The following is a 17,445-nucleotide window of genomic DNA, read 5'->3' as shown; positions in this document are numbered from 1 at the left end:
CTGGTCACCGTATTTTTGGCAGAGCAGACGATATACAAGAGAAAATGGACCTCTTCGATCAGACAATCCAAAGGATAACGGATCGACAAGCTTGCGGATGGTGGAACTTGGATTCCATCACAATACACGATTTCCAGCTTGATGTGATATCAACAAGGATTCACGGTTCAAATCCTATTCCAATACCCGAAGGACCGACAACTTTGAGGATATTTACTACGAGCAGTTACAATTACCAAATGGACTTGTTCTTTCAGCATATAATCGCTCGAAGAATGAGGCGAAAAGAGATGTACGGAGGGGTAGTTGTTCTTCTACCACTGAGCCTTCCAACCAGGGTAGAGATAAATAATTATACTCGTTTTCCATGGATGGTCTCCAAATACCTGCCCGATAACACGCATAGAAGACGCATGCAGGAAATCGTTGAGTACACAGAGAAAAAAGTGGCGGAGGGGTGTAGTTGCTGCGGTAAGAAATGAACCTTACGATTTGTATGAGCCAAAAAGATTGTATTTCCATGACTTTGTCTCTCTTACATGCATGAAATCGTGTCCTCGTCTCTCTGCCGTCAACAAATTTAATCCTGTATATATAGAATCACCCTCATTGTCGGGTTCGCAATCAGATCTGACTTAGGTGACCTTTCGTGCTCTGGTGCTTTACTGAGCGCAAGAGCTACAAATAAGAGTTGAAAACATTTCGCACATACCTATCGTATTGCAATTTAAGAGATCGCAGAGATCAAATCTTGGTGACAGGGTACCTTATTCCCTGATCAACACCATGGCATACTCAGACATAGAGTCGTTCCTGCAGTATGTGCACATACGTGTACAGAAAACGGTATAAGTACATGTACTCATTCAATGTGAATGCACATATGTGTGTCCACTGCATATCTTCCACGGATCCGCCCCCGTGTCTCACCCTACGAATATGAGTTATTTTGTCTCATGTCCAACCTTATCTCTTTGGCAGTGATCCATACGGATCCGAGAAGTAGCTGGTATGTGAGGTCATCCCCTCTGTGCTACAGAAATTAGATAGATAAATAGAAGAAGTGAATTTGATACACTTTCATTTTCATTCTTTTTAAATCACTCAGCACTCAATCTCGTCAGTACACACCGTCACAACTATGAAGATTCTCTCAAACACTTCATATGGGTTTGCCTTCCCATATAGTCATCCTAAATCTACCTCTGGGCCGAACCCTACTTTGCCACCAGACATAATCGTCACAATCCTTGATATGTTCGTCGCCGCTAGTTTCACTTCGCTGAAAACCGCTACGAGAATCAGTCCTACCTATCATTCACGATACTGTTCGAGGTTGTACCGTCATCTCAACAGCGGATTTTGGCGAATGGACAGATTTATCAATCCAGACCCGTCAAACATCATCGATCGTCGGGATTGCAAGAAGGACCGCAAGGCAGCCCTTGAGACCCATCGAAGGGGTCATAGAAGATGTATATCGATTTGTCAGTCAGCTGAATATCTGCACGTGGGGTGCTCTGCAGGAAAACACATAGCCTTGATGTTATATAACCTTGATCGATATGCAAGGATAGGATATGATGTAAATTGTAAAGCTTCAGAGTTGTTCAAGAACGTTCGGCACCTTGAGTTTGGCGAAGATTGGATAGACAAGAGCTATGGTCCCAGCGACGGATGGCCTCATAAGTGGCAAGACGTTCTGGATCAACTCATCAAATTCATAAAACCAAAGAACATTTGCCTTTCATACCCTTCTCCTCCTAAGGTGTACAGTCCTGAATCCCACTACTACGACTTTTGGCTCTGTTACGAGGACAATGAAGAGACCGAAAGGAAGGATATAGAATTTTTCAACCAAATTATCCAAAGAATCACTGATAGACACGCTTGTGGTTGGTGGAACTTGGACTCGATTTCTATACACTCTTTCCAGCTTTGCCTCAGTTCGCGACCAACTTTCGATTCGAACCCATTTCCAATATCGGTTGGACCGACCACAATCCGGATTTTTACAGAAAAGTCGCATGCCTGTCGAGACACCAACACCATATCTTTCCAACATATTCTTGCACAGAAGCTCCCCCGGAAGGAGATGCATGGGGATCAAGCTCAATTTGAACAGTTGACCCTTCCAGATGACGTGGAAATAATCGGTTATCGACCTCCGCCGCTGGTCGCCTTGAATTACCTACCAGATCTTACGCACATGGATGATATTAGGAAGATAGTCGTTTACAAGGATAGGAAGCCGGCGAAGCCGTGCGCCTGCTGCAATAGAAAGTGAATTTTATACTGTAGCTTCAATTGACTAGTTCATCTTGCACAATCTGATTCCACTTCGCATGCCATGTGAGTGAAGATGTTTGTATGCATGATCGTGTATGGTGTTGTCTTGTACGCCTCTAAAAAAAGATCTACAAATTTCTCTATTTTTGAGATCGGTTTTGGTACGGCCTCCCGACTACATGTCCAATCTATGCTGACTGAAGCTAAGCTTATACAGGCGCGTACTTGAAGCCATCACTGTAGCCTGCAGATGTATTCAGTTTGATGTGTCAGTAGAATCGATCTTCGTAACACTGATGCGAACTTGTACTAATCATAACTGCCGGTTTACGGAAGCTGAATTTGGGAGCAGTAGGCGGAGGTCATAAGAAGATCAATATCCATTCTTTCGCCTGCACTTGTGATATGAGCCAATGGTAGATGGTAAATCAGACCGGTATGAGATATAACAGACGTTGACCTGATGCTAAGACTCGGAACATCTGTGTGCGAAAGAGGACAGATGTGTGTACGAGTTGATGCAACCTCTCAAGCCCGTGTGCCTCAACAAAAAACTTAGGACTCGTGTTATTCACAGTCAGGTATCGCGCTGCTGTCACCGATCACTATTTTTAACGCATGAATGGCAGAAATTATCACAACGATGCATCTCAAATAACGAAGCCAAAGCTGCTTTTACCTTCTCTACAAGTCCCTAACCAATGAATACAACCAGACACAGATTAAAGTTTGTCGTAGAAGTGATCGTATAAAGGTACGTCGGGTTTGAGACCTTTTCGGGTTCGGATCTTGACGGCAAGGTCGTTGGTCTTGGATCCAACTTCAGTGGGGTCACCCTATGAAACATAAAAGATAAAGTTAGCGAAGCTTTTTGCTGTTCAATGAAGAATATATAACGTACGTTGATCAAAGCGTAATGGTCAAATACAGCTTGAGGGAACGCTTGTCCACCGGTAGCAGCTCGCAAGTCGGCGTTGAAACCGAATGACTCGGATACAGGAAGGTAGGCCTTCATGGTGTACATGGGTGTACCGATTCTTTGTTCGGAAGAGAACACTTGACCTCGTCGGACGTTCAAACATGACTAGTAGGATATATCAGTACAGAATCAAATAGTAAAATCAAGTGAGAAACACTCACGTAGACACCACCTTGAGCAGATTCGGGAACGGCGATTTCGACCAAGAACATGGGTTCTTGAAGTCCGGGTTTGGCGAGCAATTGAGCAGCGTATGTTACTCGTCGACATGTGGGGATGATTTGACCACCACCTCTGTGGATAGCATCGGCGTGTAAGGTACAGTCGAGAATGTTGAGTCGAACACCTCTCATTGGCTCTTCACAGACACCACCTTCTTTGGTAGCCCATTGGAATGCGGCAACACATGAATCTTTGATTTCGTTCATGTATTGAACACCCTTGGAACCGTCTAACATGACGTTAGGACCAGTGGTGTCGGGACCGAAAGTCCAGATCTTTCGTGCATCGGTAACATCCCAACCGTAAGTGTCGGCGAGGTATCGAGCTCGGATCTTGGGGTCGTCTCGAGGAGCGACTTTACCGGACTCGATATCCAAGGTAAGTTCCTCATCAAGAGGTTCAGCCTTGACGTAAAGTCTGTTGTGCTTGTTTTGAGATTTGGAAAGGGCGACCATGGAAGATTCGGCAGTGACGGTCTCTCGGTAACCGACGACAGGGTCGGATTTTCGGAGAGGGACACCAGCGTGGTCGTTTTCGAGATCGTTAAGACAGATTTCCAAATGGAGCTCACCAGCACCGGCAACAATGATAGATCCATTCTCGTCCATCCAAGTCTTGACACAAGGGTCAGATTTGGAAAGTCGTTTAAGACCTTCTACGAGTTTGGGCAAATCGGCGGCGTTCTTACATTCGACAGCGACTTGAACGACGGGAGATACGGAGAATTTCATGACTCTCATGTTGTGAGCAGTGTCAGAGGTGGTAAGAGTACCGGATTTGAGCAAGAATTGATCGACACCGACAAGACCGATGATGTTACCGGCGGGACAGTCCTCAATAGCCTCGGTAGATCGACCCATCATGAGAACAGTTCGTTGAATAGACTTGACAACGGAATCTTCCTTCTTTCCGGGGACGAAGTTGGGACCTTGAATTCGGACCTTGGGACCGGAAGAGACGGTACCAGAGAAGACTCGACCGAAAGCGTAGAATCGACCTTTATCAGAGGTGGGCACCATCTTGGAGACGTAGACCATCAAAGGACCCTTGGCATCACAGTCTCGGATAGCGATAGCGGACTCGTCATCCATAGGACCCTCGTAAAGGGTCTCTACTCGGTATCGTTGAGCAGTAACGGGGGAAGGAAGGTTGATAACAATCATTTCAAGAAGAGAATCACCTGCGGGTAAGAACTTCTTCATGACGGTCTTGAGGAGTTGTTTACCCTCGAGGTCTTTCTCGTCACCGATAAGTCTGATTTCGAGTTTCTCGAGAAGGGTGGGGATCTCATCCTTCTTGTAGTTCATGATAGAGTCGAAAAGTCTGAAAATAGGGTCAAGAACGAACATGTTGAAAGCTCTCTCACCACCGCCGGCAGCAGTGGTAGACCATTTCTTGGTTTTGGCGTTGAAGTAGTTGTCACCCCAAAGTTTAGGCATGAGCTTGTTCTTGTCAACACCGAATTTCTTGGAGTATCGACCGGCGAATTGTCGGAGGGAGAAAGCCCAACCGTGGAGACCGGAACCGAAAGCGACGGTACCTTTTTCGGGGTAGACTTGAGTGTCACCAAGGACGGGGTCGGTGTAGGTGGAGATGATGACGTTGACGGACTCGATGGTTCGGCAGAAAGATTGGTAGAGATCTTCCTTGGAGACTTGCAACTCGAGAAGAGCTCGGTCGACCTTGTTGATGATAAGAACAGGCTTGACTCGCTCACCAAGAGATTGTCGGAGCACAGTCTCGGTTTGAACACAAACACCCTCAACACAGTCAACAACGACAAGGGCACTATTGAGAAGACGGTATCAATTCATGCTCGGGTCCACCATGAAAATAGGATAACTCACCCGTCAGTGACTCGAAGAGCAGCAGTAACTTCTGATGAGAAATCGACGTGACCGGGGGAGTCGATCAAGTTGATCAAGAACTCGTTTCCTGTACAAAAAAATCAGCTCGGTTTCTGATTTTTTCCATACACTTTAACTCACCCTCAGTCTTTTGAGCGATGTCATCTACATCCTCTTTGGGGAGGGGGAAGTACATGGAGATAGCAGTTGACTTGATAGTGATACCTCGGTCAATCTCATCTTGACTATTGGAGCAAACGATGATCAGCCACCAGACTCCATCTTATTTCGGAGAAATCCGCCATCCCAGTGCCACCCTAGATCCAAGAGGTTTTTCGTAAATTCAATCACTCACCGTGTGTCGGTAAATCGCATCTCACCAGCTTTGGAAGAAGCAATGATACCGGCCTTTGAGACCAAAGAGTCGGTAAGGGTAGATTTACCGTGGTCGACGTGAGCGATAACCGACATGTTTCGGATGTTGGTGGGGTGGTCTAATCATCATATCAAAAGAAATCAGCATGTTTTTCGACCAAATTTGAAGCTTTTCCTCCCGTTTTTGCGAGTCAAGATGCATAGATCAGAGGCAGAACTCACCCATGAGACCTCTTATCTCGTCCACTGTGAAGCTGTGGGATTTCCATGCATTGATCAGCGAAATAATTCATCAAACGGACGAGAAATGAAGGAGATCCGTCGAGAAATGACCGAAAAAACGACCGAAAAAACGATGTTTTGTGTTCCGCCACACATTAATGTCCTTTCTTCCATTCCGCCACACGCATCTGTTGCTCGCTCGTCGTTCTCTCTGGGCTATATGTACAATGGTGTAGTAGATTGGGAAGAGACTCACTTGACCTATTAGGGAGTGAAAAAGCGGCGATTAGTCATGACCTTTCAACTAAACAGCGGCAAAAATTTGTGTTGGAGCGGATCCAAGGACTCACCATTTTGTCTAACTTTTTTTGGGGTTAAGTTTTAATTGAAAAGAAGAGTGAAGGTATGGAGGTGGAAAAACAAAAGAATAACTCCTTCACTGAAAGAGTATCGGGGATGAAGAGGGAGATGATAGAGAAGATGAGAAGTGAAAGATTTCTTTTCGATGAAAGGAGGAGGAGATGGGGTGGTGGAGTGGGTGGACCCAAAACGTGAGTGGTGGAAACTGCATATTTTTCGGTTCCGGGAACGATTTCAATAAGGGGAAAAAAACAGAAAAATAAATAATAGTCGGTATTTTTCGGTGTATAAAAATCAGAGCTATTCGTGGCATCCGACCACGTGGCAGAGGAAACCACAGGTCGAATCCAACTCGAAGCAGCAAAAAACATTTGGGTCGCGAGAGAAGGGGAAGGGGAAAATGATATCGCTGCGTATTGAGTGGCATTGTCTCATGCATTTTATCAGCTGATATGAAATTAAGGGGCTTAACTCGGGTGCCTGCTTTTAGCAAGGGGGAGATACAAAGTCAATTCTCAAATCCCATGAGATCTGATGACAACTTCTGTCAATTACCCATTCTTAATCGCTGAGGACCATGTGCCACCTCTGCCACATTCGTCATATTGACCAGTCAGAGCTCCCAGCTCGTAAGTTTCTCTGTAGAAGATATCGGGGCAGCCGATATTGCGTCCTTTGCTGCGTATTTGCTGCATTTTGACCACTTCGTCACATTATTTGGTATCTACTATACAACGTGTGAATGCATACAACATGAGACTACAAACAACTAGTTCCTCTTTCCCCTACTCTTTGACCTTTTGAGCCCCTCGACTGGAGAAGACACAGCCTCGTCTCCTTCAATAACGCTGGCCTTTCCTTTGCCTTTTGTCTTCTTAGCAATTGGCACCGGAGTTGACGAAGCGCTTTCTCCAACCGTTTTCCTTTTCCCCCTCACGAGAACAACCTCTTCAACAGGCTCAATCTCCTCCATCACCTCTGCAGGCATTTGCTCCATCTTTTCGACTGGTTCAGGTATTTCTTTACCATCCATCCAACCTCCATTTGTAGCTTCCCACCAACCTTCAACGCCTTCCATTCCATCAGCACGGACATCCTCCTCTCCTCCGAGCCACCAACCACCATCGTCATATTTATACCTTTCCTGCAACAACGCTTGGATATGCTTGTACCCTTCTGCTGTGGCGTATGGAATCATAGTCGTAGGGTGTCGATATTTAGCTGGCAAACCAGTGAAAGCGCATATTGGTGGTTTTCGATCTGCAATTGAGTCAGCTTGCATTTCTCACAGAGAAGGCAGAGCTTACTTATTGGCCTGTTACGGGCAGGTATATACATCACATCATCCCATTCTACGTGACCTCCAAGTATCAGTCTCAGTTCTTCTGATAATCCTCCAGGTACCTGAGAAAGGATCAAATAATTTCTAGTATATTTGTTCTCCTCATTGACTGGTTCCGTGACCGCAGGCCGATTGATTGAAGGTGGGGCCACAGTGGTACCGCTGGGACGCGCAATCGCATGAGAAGGGTCTGAAGAGGAGGATGCGATAGGTGGGAGGGCGTCGGGAACAGCAGGACCTTTAGGTACAGCAGTATCCGATATTTGCTTTGAAGGTGAAGTGGGCGATTCTTTGGGTTTGTCGGATCCAGGAACAGGTGGAAAAGTACCTCCTTCTGCGTTAACAGTAGATGGCTCTTTCGCAGAAGTAGAGGGATGGGATTCGGACAGAGATTGGGATTCTTGTGTTGATGCATCTTCCGTACCAGGAGGTTGAGGGGTAATCGTAGGATCATTGGCGGTTAAGTCAGGCGCGGCTATCGACTCGTCAGCTTTCTGCTCGATGATCGACTTCATGGATGCTGATGCCGATGATCCATCGAGAGGATCGGCAGCCGGTTGGTCCGTGAAGATGTCGGCATGAACAGCACCGTCCGGGTTCAGCAGAGTTTCGTCAGGAATAGGCAATTGGTCCCGTGCTGTGGTGATATCACCTTCGGATTGTACTCCTTGCGAATGTGAAGTATCATCTCCAGCCAGCTTGTCCGTCGTGATTGCATCTTTCTTCTCTTCTGCATTTCCACCCGTCGCTGTGCCTTGTTTCACCTCTTCATCTACTGTGGTGTTCCCTTCTGGTAAAACGCTTTGCTGATCTGTGGTGACTGTCATCGAAGGTTGATCCATATTTTTCTTTTCTTCCGCTTTCTCTGCTCTTTTCTCTGTCGCAGTGACCTCCTTCACCACATTCTCCTCTCCGATAACCTCAATCAGCCTCTCGACAGTTCTACTAACCCAAGTCCATCTTGGTCCTTTCACTCTTTTCCTTCCTACTCTTCGCAGTTCCCTTCGTTCATCTTCCTTCTTCAGCCAATCTCTTAAAGCTTCTTTATTTCTCTCTTCCTCTTCCAAAGCAGCAGCTATCAATTCATCTTGAGTCATAGGTCTTGCACCCCTAACTTCCCCAGTTTCATGTTGTGCTCTTCTTCCCTTATTCCCACGATTCGCTTTCGCTTGTGCCTCCCTCTCTACTATCTCCTTTTCAGTCTGTAGGGTCGATGCCCTGAGATTGGAACGACGAGCTTCAGACCGTTGTTCACGTTTAGCCTCTCTCCGTTTTCTGCGCAACGTTAAGATCAAGGTGGAAGGGGCCATCCGACTGGCATCGATATTTGGATCGAGAAGGGACAACGAAGGATCAGATAACAGTTTGTCGGTGGTGTCTGGACGAGATTTGGAATTGGATTTGGATATTTTCGCAGTAGGATCATATATAGCCTTTGATTTGCCTTTCTCCTGTGATGGTATCTGTCAGTAGACGCAATGTTCCCATGCTGGGTTGAATAAGATGGACACACCTTCTTCCTTTCTTCACGTCGCAGTGCTCTCTCCTCGGCTTCTTCGTCCATCTCCACCTCCTCATCAGTATCCGCGAATTCGTCCAGAAACACATCTTTCACCTCCTCTACGCATTACAGACACAATAAGCGACCTTTCTAGCTGTCTGCAATAAGAAAGAGCTTACGAGGGGCGGTAAACTCCTCATCATTCTCTACCTCTTGAAAAAGTTCATCGTCGTCTTCTTGGTGTGCTCGCTCGAGCAGCTCACGCATACTACATCATCGTCAGTGTTTTCCATTTCGACGGGGATAACCAGTTCAAGAAAGGCAGATAGATGTGATACAGCCTCGACTCACCGGTTACCTGCCGTGCTACGCTTCGCACGGCCAGTAGTGACCGTCTCATGATTCGACATGATCCTACTTACGCCTCCATGGGCTTTTGCGGTTCAAATGAAGGATATACTCTGCTCATTTACTATTTTTGTGAATTGTAATGTTGCTTCAAAGCATCGATGCGCGTCAAAACCAGTTGCCAAATAACGGAATTAAATTACTTGTAGTTGCCACGTGGTGAATCCCCCCTTAATATTTGACTCGAAGGCATGATGATGATGAAATGAGATCTTTCCCGACTTTTTTTTCGATTGAGTAAATGGATCATCGTTGAGAAGGATTTGACGTATCACAATCCACTCAACAAGACAAAAGCCAAAGATACCCACGAAATGTCAACACCACCCTTCTTGGCACTACTTGATCCATCCGGATCCACACTGCTCCCTTCCCTCGCCCTCCTAGGACCCGTACTCATCCCGGCAGCCCTAGTTCGAGCAGCTCTCCCGACCTTGCCATCTCAGGCAACCTATTACGTCCAAGCTGAAAATTCGTCCGAAGACCTGATCTCATTCCTCGATAATGGTGCTCAGAAGATTGTGGTATCATTACAACAACTCCAAGAGCTTGGTGGTCAAGTACCGAAAGAACGATTGATCCTGAAGCTAGCTGAAGAGGAGTTGACAACGGCGAAAGATCTCGTACAACAAGTCTCATCAATGTATCTTGTCTCTTCCCAACCCCACACCACCAAATCACTCGGTCTAAAAGGTGTCGAGGTGTTCGTCCAAAATGATACAGCCAAACCTGCTGAACTACTCGAATTGATCAGAACATCTCGTCCAGCAACATATGTTATCCCTACCGAAAACCTTGCAGCTTCCCCTCAAACCACCTCCACTCACCTTTCCATCACCGAAGCCTTCCTCGCCCCTATCATCTCCGATCGACCAGATGGACTGTTCCCAACCATCGTCTCATCATCGAGTCACTCCATCAAGCCACTTGGTCTAGTCTATTCCTCCAAAGAATCGGTGTCTGAAGCTATACTCACTCAAAAAGGAGTATACCAATCACGTAAACATGGATTATGGAGAAAAGGAGAGACTTCTGGTGCTGTACAAGAACTTGTATCCGTCAAAACAGATTGTGACAGTGATGCACTTGTTTTCGAAGTGGTTCAACATGGATCTGGATTCTGTCATCTCCCTCAATCAACGTGTTTCGGAAACTTTACCGGTATCTCTAAACTCGAAGATACACTCAGATCGAGATTAGAATCTGCTCCTGAAGGAAGTTACACAAAGAGATTGTTCACCGATGAAAAGCTATTGCGAAGTAAGATAATGGAAGAAGCTGAAGAGTTATGTGATGCTACCACCAAAGAAGAAGTCGCTTTCGAAGCTGCCGATTTGGTATACTTTGCTCTCGCTCGATGTATATCCAAAGGTGTTTCATTGAAAGATGTTGAGAAGGCTTTGGATTCGAAATCATTGAAAATCACAAGAAGAAAAGGTGATGCCAAGCCTAAATGGGAAGAAAAGATCAACGGTGGAGATAAAGAAGTTAAAGCAGATTCAAAACCAACAGAACCTATACCGAAATCGTTCCCCGAAGTTGACGAAAGCAGAATCAAGATGAGAAATGTTGTCTTGTCTAAACTCAACAAGGAAGAGAACAAGAAACTATTACTTCGACCTGTTCTCAACTCGCTAGCTATGATTGATAAAGTCAAGCCTATCGTTGAGAGAGTACGAAAAGAAGGTGATGATGGGTTGAAAGCAATGACCAAACAATTCGATAAAGCGGAATTATCATCAAATGTGATGTTACCTCCTTTCGCTACTCCAGATGAAGATCAACTCCCTCCAGATGTCAAGGCGGCTATCGATGTGGCTTATAACAACGTCAAGACCTTCCATACTGCTCAAGCGGAGAAAGAACCTCTGATAGTTGAGACAATGCCAGGTGTTCAATGTTCAAGATTCGTTAGACCCATTGCAAGAGTCGGAATATACGTTCCAGGTGGTACTGCAATCTTACCATCAACAGCAATCATGCTTGGTGTGCCTGCTCAAGTGGCAGGATGCAAGACCATTGTCTTGGCCACCCCACCTAGACCAGATGGATCTATTTCACCGGAAGTACTGTACGTTGCCAAATTAGTTGGAGTCACCTGCATATTGAAAGCGGGCGGTGCTCAAGCTGTAGGAGCAATGGCTTACGGTACCGAGGAAGTACCTAAAGTGGACAAAATCTTCGGTCCAGGTAACCAATGGGTAACGGCAGCTAAAATGTTGGTGCAGAACGATACAGATGCTTTGGTTGCTATCGATATGCCAGCTGGTCCTTCAGAAGTACTGGTGAGTATTTTCAGACCATGACAACTCGTTGTTACTGCTGACCTGAATCAAACAGGTCATTGCCGATCATACAGCCAACCCCGTTTTCGTCGCATCCGACTTGCTTTCCCAAGCAGAGCACGGAACAGATTCTCAAGTAGTGTTGGTCGGTATCAGCCTTACTCCCAAGCTTCTTGAGGAGATCGAAGAGCAAATTGATATTCAAGCTAAGGCATTGCCTCGAGTGGCCATTGCTAGAGAAGCAATTAAGAAGAGTGTCATTGTTTTGGTAGACTCGCAAAAAGAAGCGATCGAATTCTCTAATGAATATGCTCCGGAACATTTGATCTTGCACTTGGAAGATGCTGTTAAAGCTGTAGATGGAATCGAAAATGCAGGTAGTGTCTTCGTCGGTGCTTTCTCTCCTGAATCGTGAGTAAACATCTTACCATCTCCCGCGCTCTGTTTCATGCACAAAATACCTACTAATTGTTGGTTGTGAACAGATGTGGTGATTACGCCTCAGGTACGAATCATACCCTCCCAACCAACGGTTTCGCCAGACAATTCTCAGGAGTGAACACCCTTTCTTTCCAAAAGCATATCACATCTCAGCTCGTTTCCAGTGATGGATTGAGAGTTCTTGGTCCCAGTGTGGTAAGATTGGCCGAGAGGGAAGGGTTGGAGGCCCACGCCAATGCTGTCAGAGTTAGATTAGCGGTATTGGACAAATAATCGCAATCGGATTAGATGAGAGTCATAACATGCATTGAATAACTTCGACTGCTGAGGCGATCATCAGTATTATCCAGATGCCACTGATCTCAACGAAAATACTTCGGAACGACAGAGTCTTATTGTCTCAGACCTGGTCAGAAACCTAACGTACTAAGACTTGTCCCTCAGAGCCATTATCTCCTCGTACCCTGCCGGTTTAGCAACCCTCCCTCCCAGTTTCGTTCTGCCTTGGCTCGCAGATTATTTTGGTTTGCTTCGGTATTGGTGGGGTGGGTACGAGATAGTCTCGAAGTGGTTCTGCTGACTTTCGATGTGGCAGTGGCGGTCTTGCACTGTGGAGCTGCATCAGACGATCTGTTTGTACGGGAACCTTTCGCTTTGCTTGTGCTGGAGCTTGTTGATCGAGATTCGATATGCTTCCTTTTCCAACAACCTAAAATATTGAAGCTCTGTTGAGTGGATTCTCGCCGTAGTCGACCTTGACGATCAGGTCCAGGTGGTACTCTGAATGCAGCTGAGCAATTACTGGTGGAGGAAGTGTTATCCGACATGATGATTAATGATAGTTGTCCAAGAGTAGTGAAATGTAGCACAAATTGAAAGTGAATTCCTTCTTCCCTTTGGTTCTCTTTCACGCGGTATCGTGTCGACGGATGTTGCTCCTTCCATTGTTAAGCAAATGATACTTATGCTTTCTTGAGGAGACCGTTGCTTGATACGTTGCGATCAATTTCCTTTGAAAGAAGGTGTATCCTTTCACACTCATTGACTTGGCTATGATTGACAAAGGACACCAGCTCATGAGGCAGATCGCAACTATACTGTACGAAAGAGGGAAGTAGGCAGAAGAGAATTACAGAAGAATTGTATTGGGGTGACATCAAATGCTGTATACTGTTCTTCACTATATACTATCTCGCGAAAGTGTCATTATGATAACCCGCACTTTCACATCCACACTTTGTGGTCTCTTGCAACGGAGAAGTATGTGAAAGTGATCAAAGATGTTTTAATTTTTCTGCAAACAAGATGTGACTGAATACTATAAAATGTAATTCTAGGACTCGAGTCACTTTTCATTCTGTATCAATGTGATTCATTTGTGTGCTCTATCTTCCTACAGACTTAGCAATCCATCCTCCAAATCCTTCATTGACATTAATGCGGACTACACTCTGAGTGGATCGCCGTTCACTCGAGCGAGCCTTTTCAGTTGATTTTGAAGCGAAATTACTGGACGTCGACTCAGTAGAGACTGCATCGGATTTGTTCTCAGAAGATTTGGAGATACTGGAGTGTTTGGATGTACCGATGGACACTTCAGAAAACGAGACTTTTCTACGTGCAGTATCTTTTGTTCTACTTGCGACATTTGTCCCAAATGCTGATGTCCATTGCGATTGGTCAGACCTTAGAGGTTTGTCACGGTGAGGTCTTCTTCCTGCAACGGGAGAACCTTGAGAATCATGTAGACTTGAAGTAGAGGCTTTCATTCTTGAGCTCTTGGAGATTCTACTGGAGCCGGTATTGGAAGTCTGGTCATCTGTACCTTAATCGGGCATTATGAGTAGAAAGTATGGATGTTACAATAGCGCTGATTGTTGTTGCGATGTCTGATCCTGATGGTCTGGTATGGATCTGATCACTGTAGACTTGTAGGAATTTGACTGCTCACAAGAAACTTATGGGCGTATATATAGGTGAGTATAATCCATCATCAAGTCAAGTCAAGCTGCGCTCGTCGGGGCGTCTATCAAAGGATCATTTGATGATGAAATGGATTATCGGAATGTCGTGAGGCTTCGCGTTATAATGAAAGACGATCTTTAACTCTTGGTGTGGATCAACTCGCAGCATTGCAGTACACGGAAGCAACGAGACCTTTGATATCTCAAATTCCTTCCAGGCTTTCAGACTTGCACATGAATTACAAAGAAGAATTAGCTCAATCCATGAAAGACGTCGATTACTATTCTTGAGAGGACTGACAGGCTTTACCTCCTTCACATTCGAAGCTCAAAATCGTTCTCTCTTTCCTTTCATTCTCCTTACAGCATGCGTCACCTTCGTGTGCTACTTTCCCTTTGAGAGACTTCTTTTCAGCTAGTCTCCTCTTAGAAGACCATATCCCATCCTTATCGGATGACCTTCCCCAAGTCTTTCGACACAGCGGAACAAAATTATATCAAGCCATGTGATAGTCATTACCCTCTCAGATATTTTCTTATTTACGTTCGCTCATCGATTACCATAATCGTTCGACGTACCAGCCGACCATCCAAACGACAACCAGACAGGTTTCCTGTCTCTGCTAATCTAAGAGCTTCTACAACGACACGTACAGGATATCCGACATACACCTGCAATCCGTGTCGAAACCTCACATGATGCCATTTCATCAACCGTTTGTCACCGACGGGGATGAAGACAACGAATGGGAGGAAATTAATGCCTCCATGTTCCGTGAGTGCAGTGGCCACTGCCTGTTTATGTCAGTTTCAACTGTTAATGGAAAAGCCATTACATCTAGCATCCACCCTCAGTGGTACAGGTAAGTTCCCCCTGGCAAACGGTAGCAAAGAACAATAACCCCAAACTGACTTTTATTCCATTGCAAGTGGCTCATACCGATTCTACCACTGCAGAATCCACCGGTGGAGCGTTTACCCTTGACGATTCAGAATTCAGTAAAAGGGACTCTATAGGTAAGCATTTCCACACCAAAGCGTCATTCACCGGTGCGGTCGGGAGTCACTTCGGAGAGCTGACGTTTAGTATCATAATTCGGTATATCTGACTGATTAGCAGAGAACTCGGCAGGTAGATCAGCACTTGCTACTGCCTATCAACGAAGAATCAAGGAATTGGAAAAGGAGAATGCCACTTTACGAAGTGAGAATGCCACCTTGAAAGGAGAAAACAAAACTCTTTTCGAGAGTAAAACAGGTCTCGATCTCAAATTAATTGAGGCTCAGAAAAAGATCAACGAATTGACATGTTCTTTAGCATCAAAGAGGAGCGGTCACATATACGTCTCGCCCAGTGCTCATGATTCATCTAGGCAGCACAACGGGAATATGGATAAATTTCCCCCCGGGTTTTGGGATAATTGATTCCTGGCTTCTCTCATACGCCTACACTACCTACATTACGAGTTATTTATGGGAAGTATACCATTTGGTAGTAATCATTGGCTCGGATGAATAGGGGGACTCGGATGGACGGCTTTGAGTTGATTAGACGCGATGCAAGGTACGGAGTTATGATAATCCTATTCAGTTGTGTATTATTTTGTGCACTATTCCTAAGCCTGATACATAGTGACGGTAGCGCAAGACATACACTCGTAAAGTACGAGTATACTGAGATTGTCTTGTCTTTCCTGCCACTGAGCTCGCCCGGCTTCATCACACGTAACACTAACTCTGTGCGTTGTGCGTTGTTGGTTATCGTCTTCTTCATCGTCATCGCCTTCTCTGTGCTCGGAATAACATTCGGTCTCTCATTCCAGTCCTTTTACTTCGCTTCAAACAATCTCTTCATACTACTGTCTCGTCCTGAGTATCCTTTCATGTCGTCCCCGACCCGAAGGCTATCATCCGTTATGGTCGGATAACAAGTCTTCTGATCGAGCTCAAGCTATATCAGAAGATATCCAAACAAGTAGATATATCAGACACATAAGACGGCGACCTTCCAATATTGTACTTCTATCTAACACGACACCCGACATACTATAGTACTTTGGTAGCAACATCGAAGCTTTTGAATACCTGTATTCATTTATTTATTAAGACTTTTAACCTTGAACATGACACACGAACAACCATCTGTTGAAGACGGGAGCGAGGCCGATTGGGATATGGTCGACTCTTCCCTTATGTTAAGTTCTATTAGCTCAATAGACGGACACATCCTCATGACCACTGATGACTTGATACTTGACTCTAGATAAATCCGGAAGCGGTACAGGTAAGCAGCTAGAGTTCAGGACCTAAAGTAAGCTCTGTGTATTGTTGACTGTTTACATGCTATTCTTTATTTGTACCAAAGTTACTCCTTCAGTTTCCACTACTGCAGGATCCGGCAATGACATGAGTGGGGGAAACTCCACATGTGAGTAAACTATCAGCTTCTTATTCAGTTCGACGATATCAACAAAGACTGACTGGATTCAACTCATATCTAAAATTGATAAATCACATCAAGATGAGCAATCAAGAATTGAAAGTTTAAGTGGAGAAAATCGTATTTTGAAAGAAACCGTTGAAGAACTCACGGCGAGCTTGGCCCTCGCTGAGGAAACAATCAGCCAACATCAGAAAGTCATTCGAGAATTGACCGAGAGTCAATCATGGTCCGGATGTACTTCCAGCGATAGTTCCCCTCAGATAAATGGAAATATCGGTTCTGGTGGTCTACCTCCAGGATTCTTTTCATGATGAGTGGACTATTGGTTTATCTCAAGGTATTATCGAGTTGGTATTCCCATCTGTTTCCATTACAGTCCGAGAAAAGATCAATAAAGATTCACATTAGTTAAATTATCGATGATGCATTTTGTACATAGGTGGACATCATGTTGTTGTATTGTAGCACTGATGATCTTCTCGAAGTACCGAATTCTTTCAGCTCCAAGCTATTTGACTCATCGCACCATTATTAACTTACAACTTCTGACGCTCGATTGGCAATGCCTCATGCAGGCTTACTCTTCCCACTGGGAGAGTTAATTGTCATTACACGTAACGTCGACATTGTGGTTCGTAATTCAGTCTTCTTCACGTAGATAATCATACTCCTTCTATCTTTTCTTTTACTTCTCTTGGAACATTCTTCATGTCATTGCCTCATCCTCAGCATCCTTTCAAAGCGTCTTCCCTTTGGAAGCCTCAATC

The 17,445-nt window shown here is 45.1% G+C and overlaps 5 protein-coding genes across 5 annotated transcripts; 2 read left to right on the top strand and 3 right to left on the bottom strand.

Moving 5' to 3' along the window:
* Window positions 1-3,011: 3,011 nt before the first annotated feature.
* Window positions 3,012-5,938, bottom strand: IL334_004576 (elongation factor 2; the record flags this gene model as incomplete). Its single annotated transcript, XM_062936293.1, has 7 exons — window positions 3,012-3,125; window positions 3,191-3,373; window positions 3,430-5,278; window positions 5,338-5,425; window positions 5,479-5,582; window positions 5,693-5,831; window positions 5,935-5,938. The coding sequence occupies 7 exons, from the start codon at window positions 5,936-5,938 to the stop codon at window positions 3,012-3,014; spliced, it is 2,481 nt and encodes an 826-aa protein (XP_062792344.1).
* A 1,125-nt stretch (window positions 5,939-7,063) lies between these two features.
* IL334_004575 (uncharacterized protein) lies at window positions 7,064-9,547 on the bottom strand (the record flags this gene model as incomplete). The annotated part of the gene is made up of 5 exons (XM_062936292.1): window positions 7,064-7,554; window positions 7,602-9,087; window positions 9,150-9,256; window positions 9,317-9,405; window positions 9,489-9,547. 5 exons carry the CDS (start codon window positions 9,545-9,547, stop codon window positions 7,064-7,066), a joined length of 2,232 nt encoding a protein of 743 aa, XP_062792343.1.
* A 312-nt stretch (window positions 9,548-9,859) lies between these two features.
* IL334_004574 (histidinol dehydrogenase) lies at window positions 9,860-12,544 on the top strand (the record flags this gene model as incomplete). The annotated part of the gene is made up of 3 exons (XM_062936291.1): window positions 9,860-11,830; window positions 11,886-12,241; window positions 12,316-12,544. The coding sequence occupies 3 exons, from the start codon at window positions 9,860-9,862 to the stop codon at window positions 12,542-12,544; spliced, it is 2,556 nt and encodes an 851-aa protein (XP_062792342.1).
* A 1,112-nt stretch (window positions 12,545-13,656) lies between these two features.
* On the bottom strand, window positions 13,657-14,040 carry IL334_004573 (uncharacterized protein; the record flags this gene model as incomplete). Its single annotated transcript, XM_062936290.1, has 1 exon — window positions 13,657-14,040. The coding sequence occupies one exon, from the start codon at window positions 14,038-14,040 to the stop codon at window positions 13,657-13,659; it is 384 nt and encodes a 127-aa protein (XP_062792341.1).
* Window positions 14,041-14,931: 891 nt separating this feature from the next.
* On the top strand, window positions 14,932-15,660 carry IL334_004572 (uncharacterized protein; the record flags this gene model as incomplete). The annotated part of the gene is made up of 4 exons (XM_062936289.1): window positions 14,932-15,010; window positions 15,078-15,098; window positions 15,193-15,252; window positions 15,353-15,660. The coding sequence occupies 4 exons, from the start codon at window positions 14,932-14,934 to the stop codon at window positions 15,658-15,660; spliced, it is 468 nt and encodes a 155-aa protein (XP_062792340.1).
* Between the last annotated feature and the right edge of the window lie 1,785 nt (window positions 15,661-17,445).

Source organism: Kwoniella shivajii, chromosome 6 (assembly GCF_035658355.1).
Source record: "Kwoniella shivajii chromosome 6, complete sequence".
Lineage (NCBI taxonomy): Eukaryota > Fungi > Basidiomycota > Tremellomycetes > Tremellales > Cryptococcaceae > Kwoniella > Kwoniella shivajii.
This window is presented reverse-complemented; position numbering and strand designations above follow the sequence as displayed.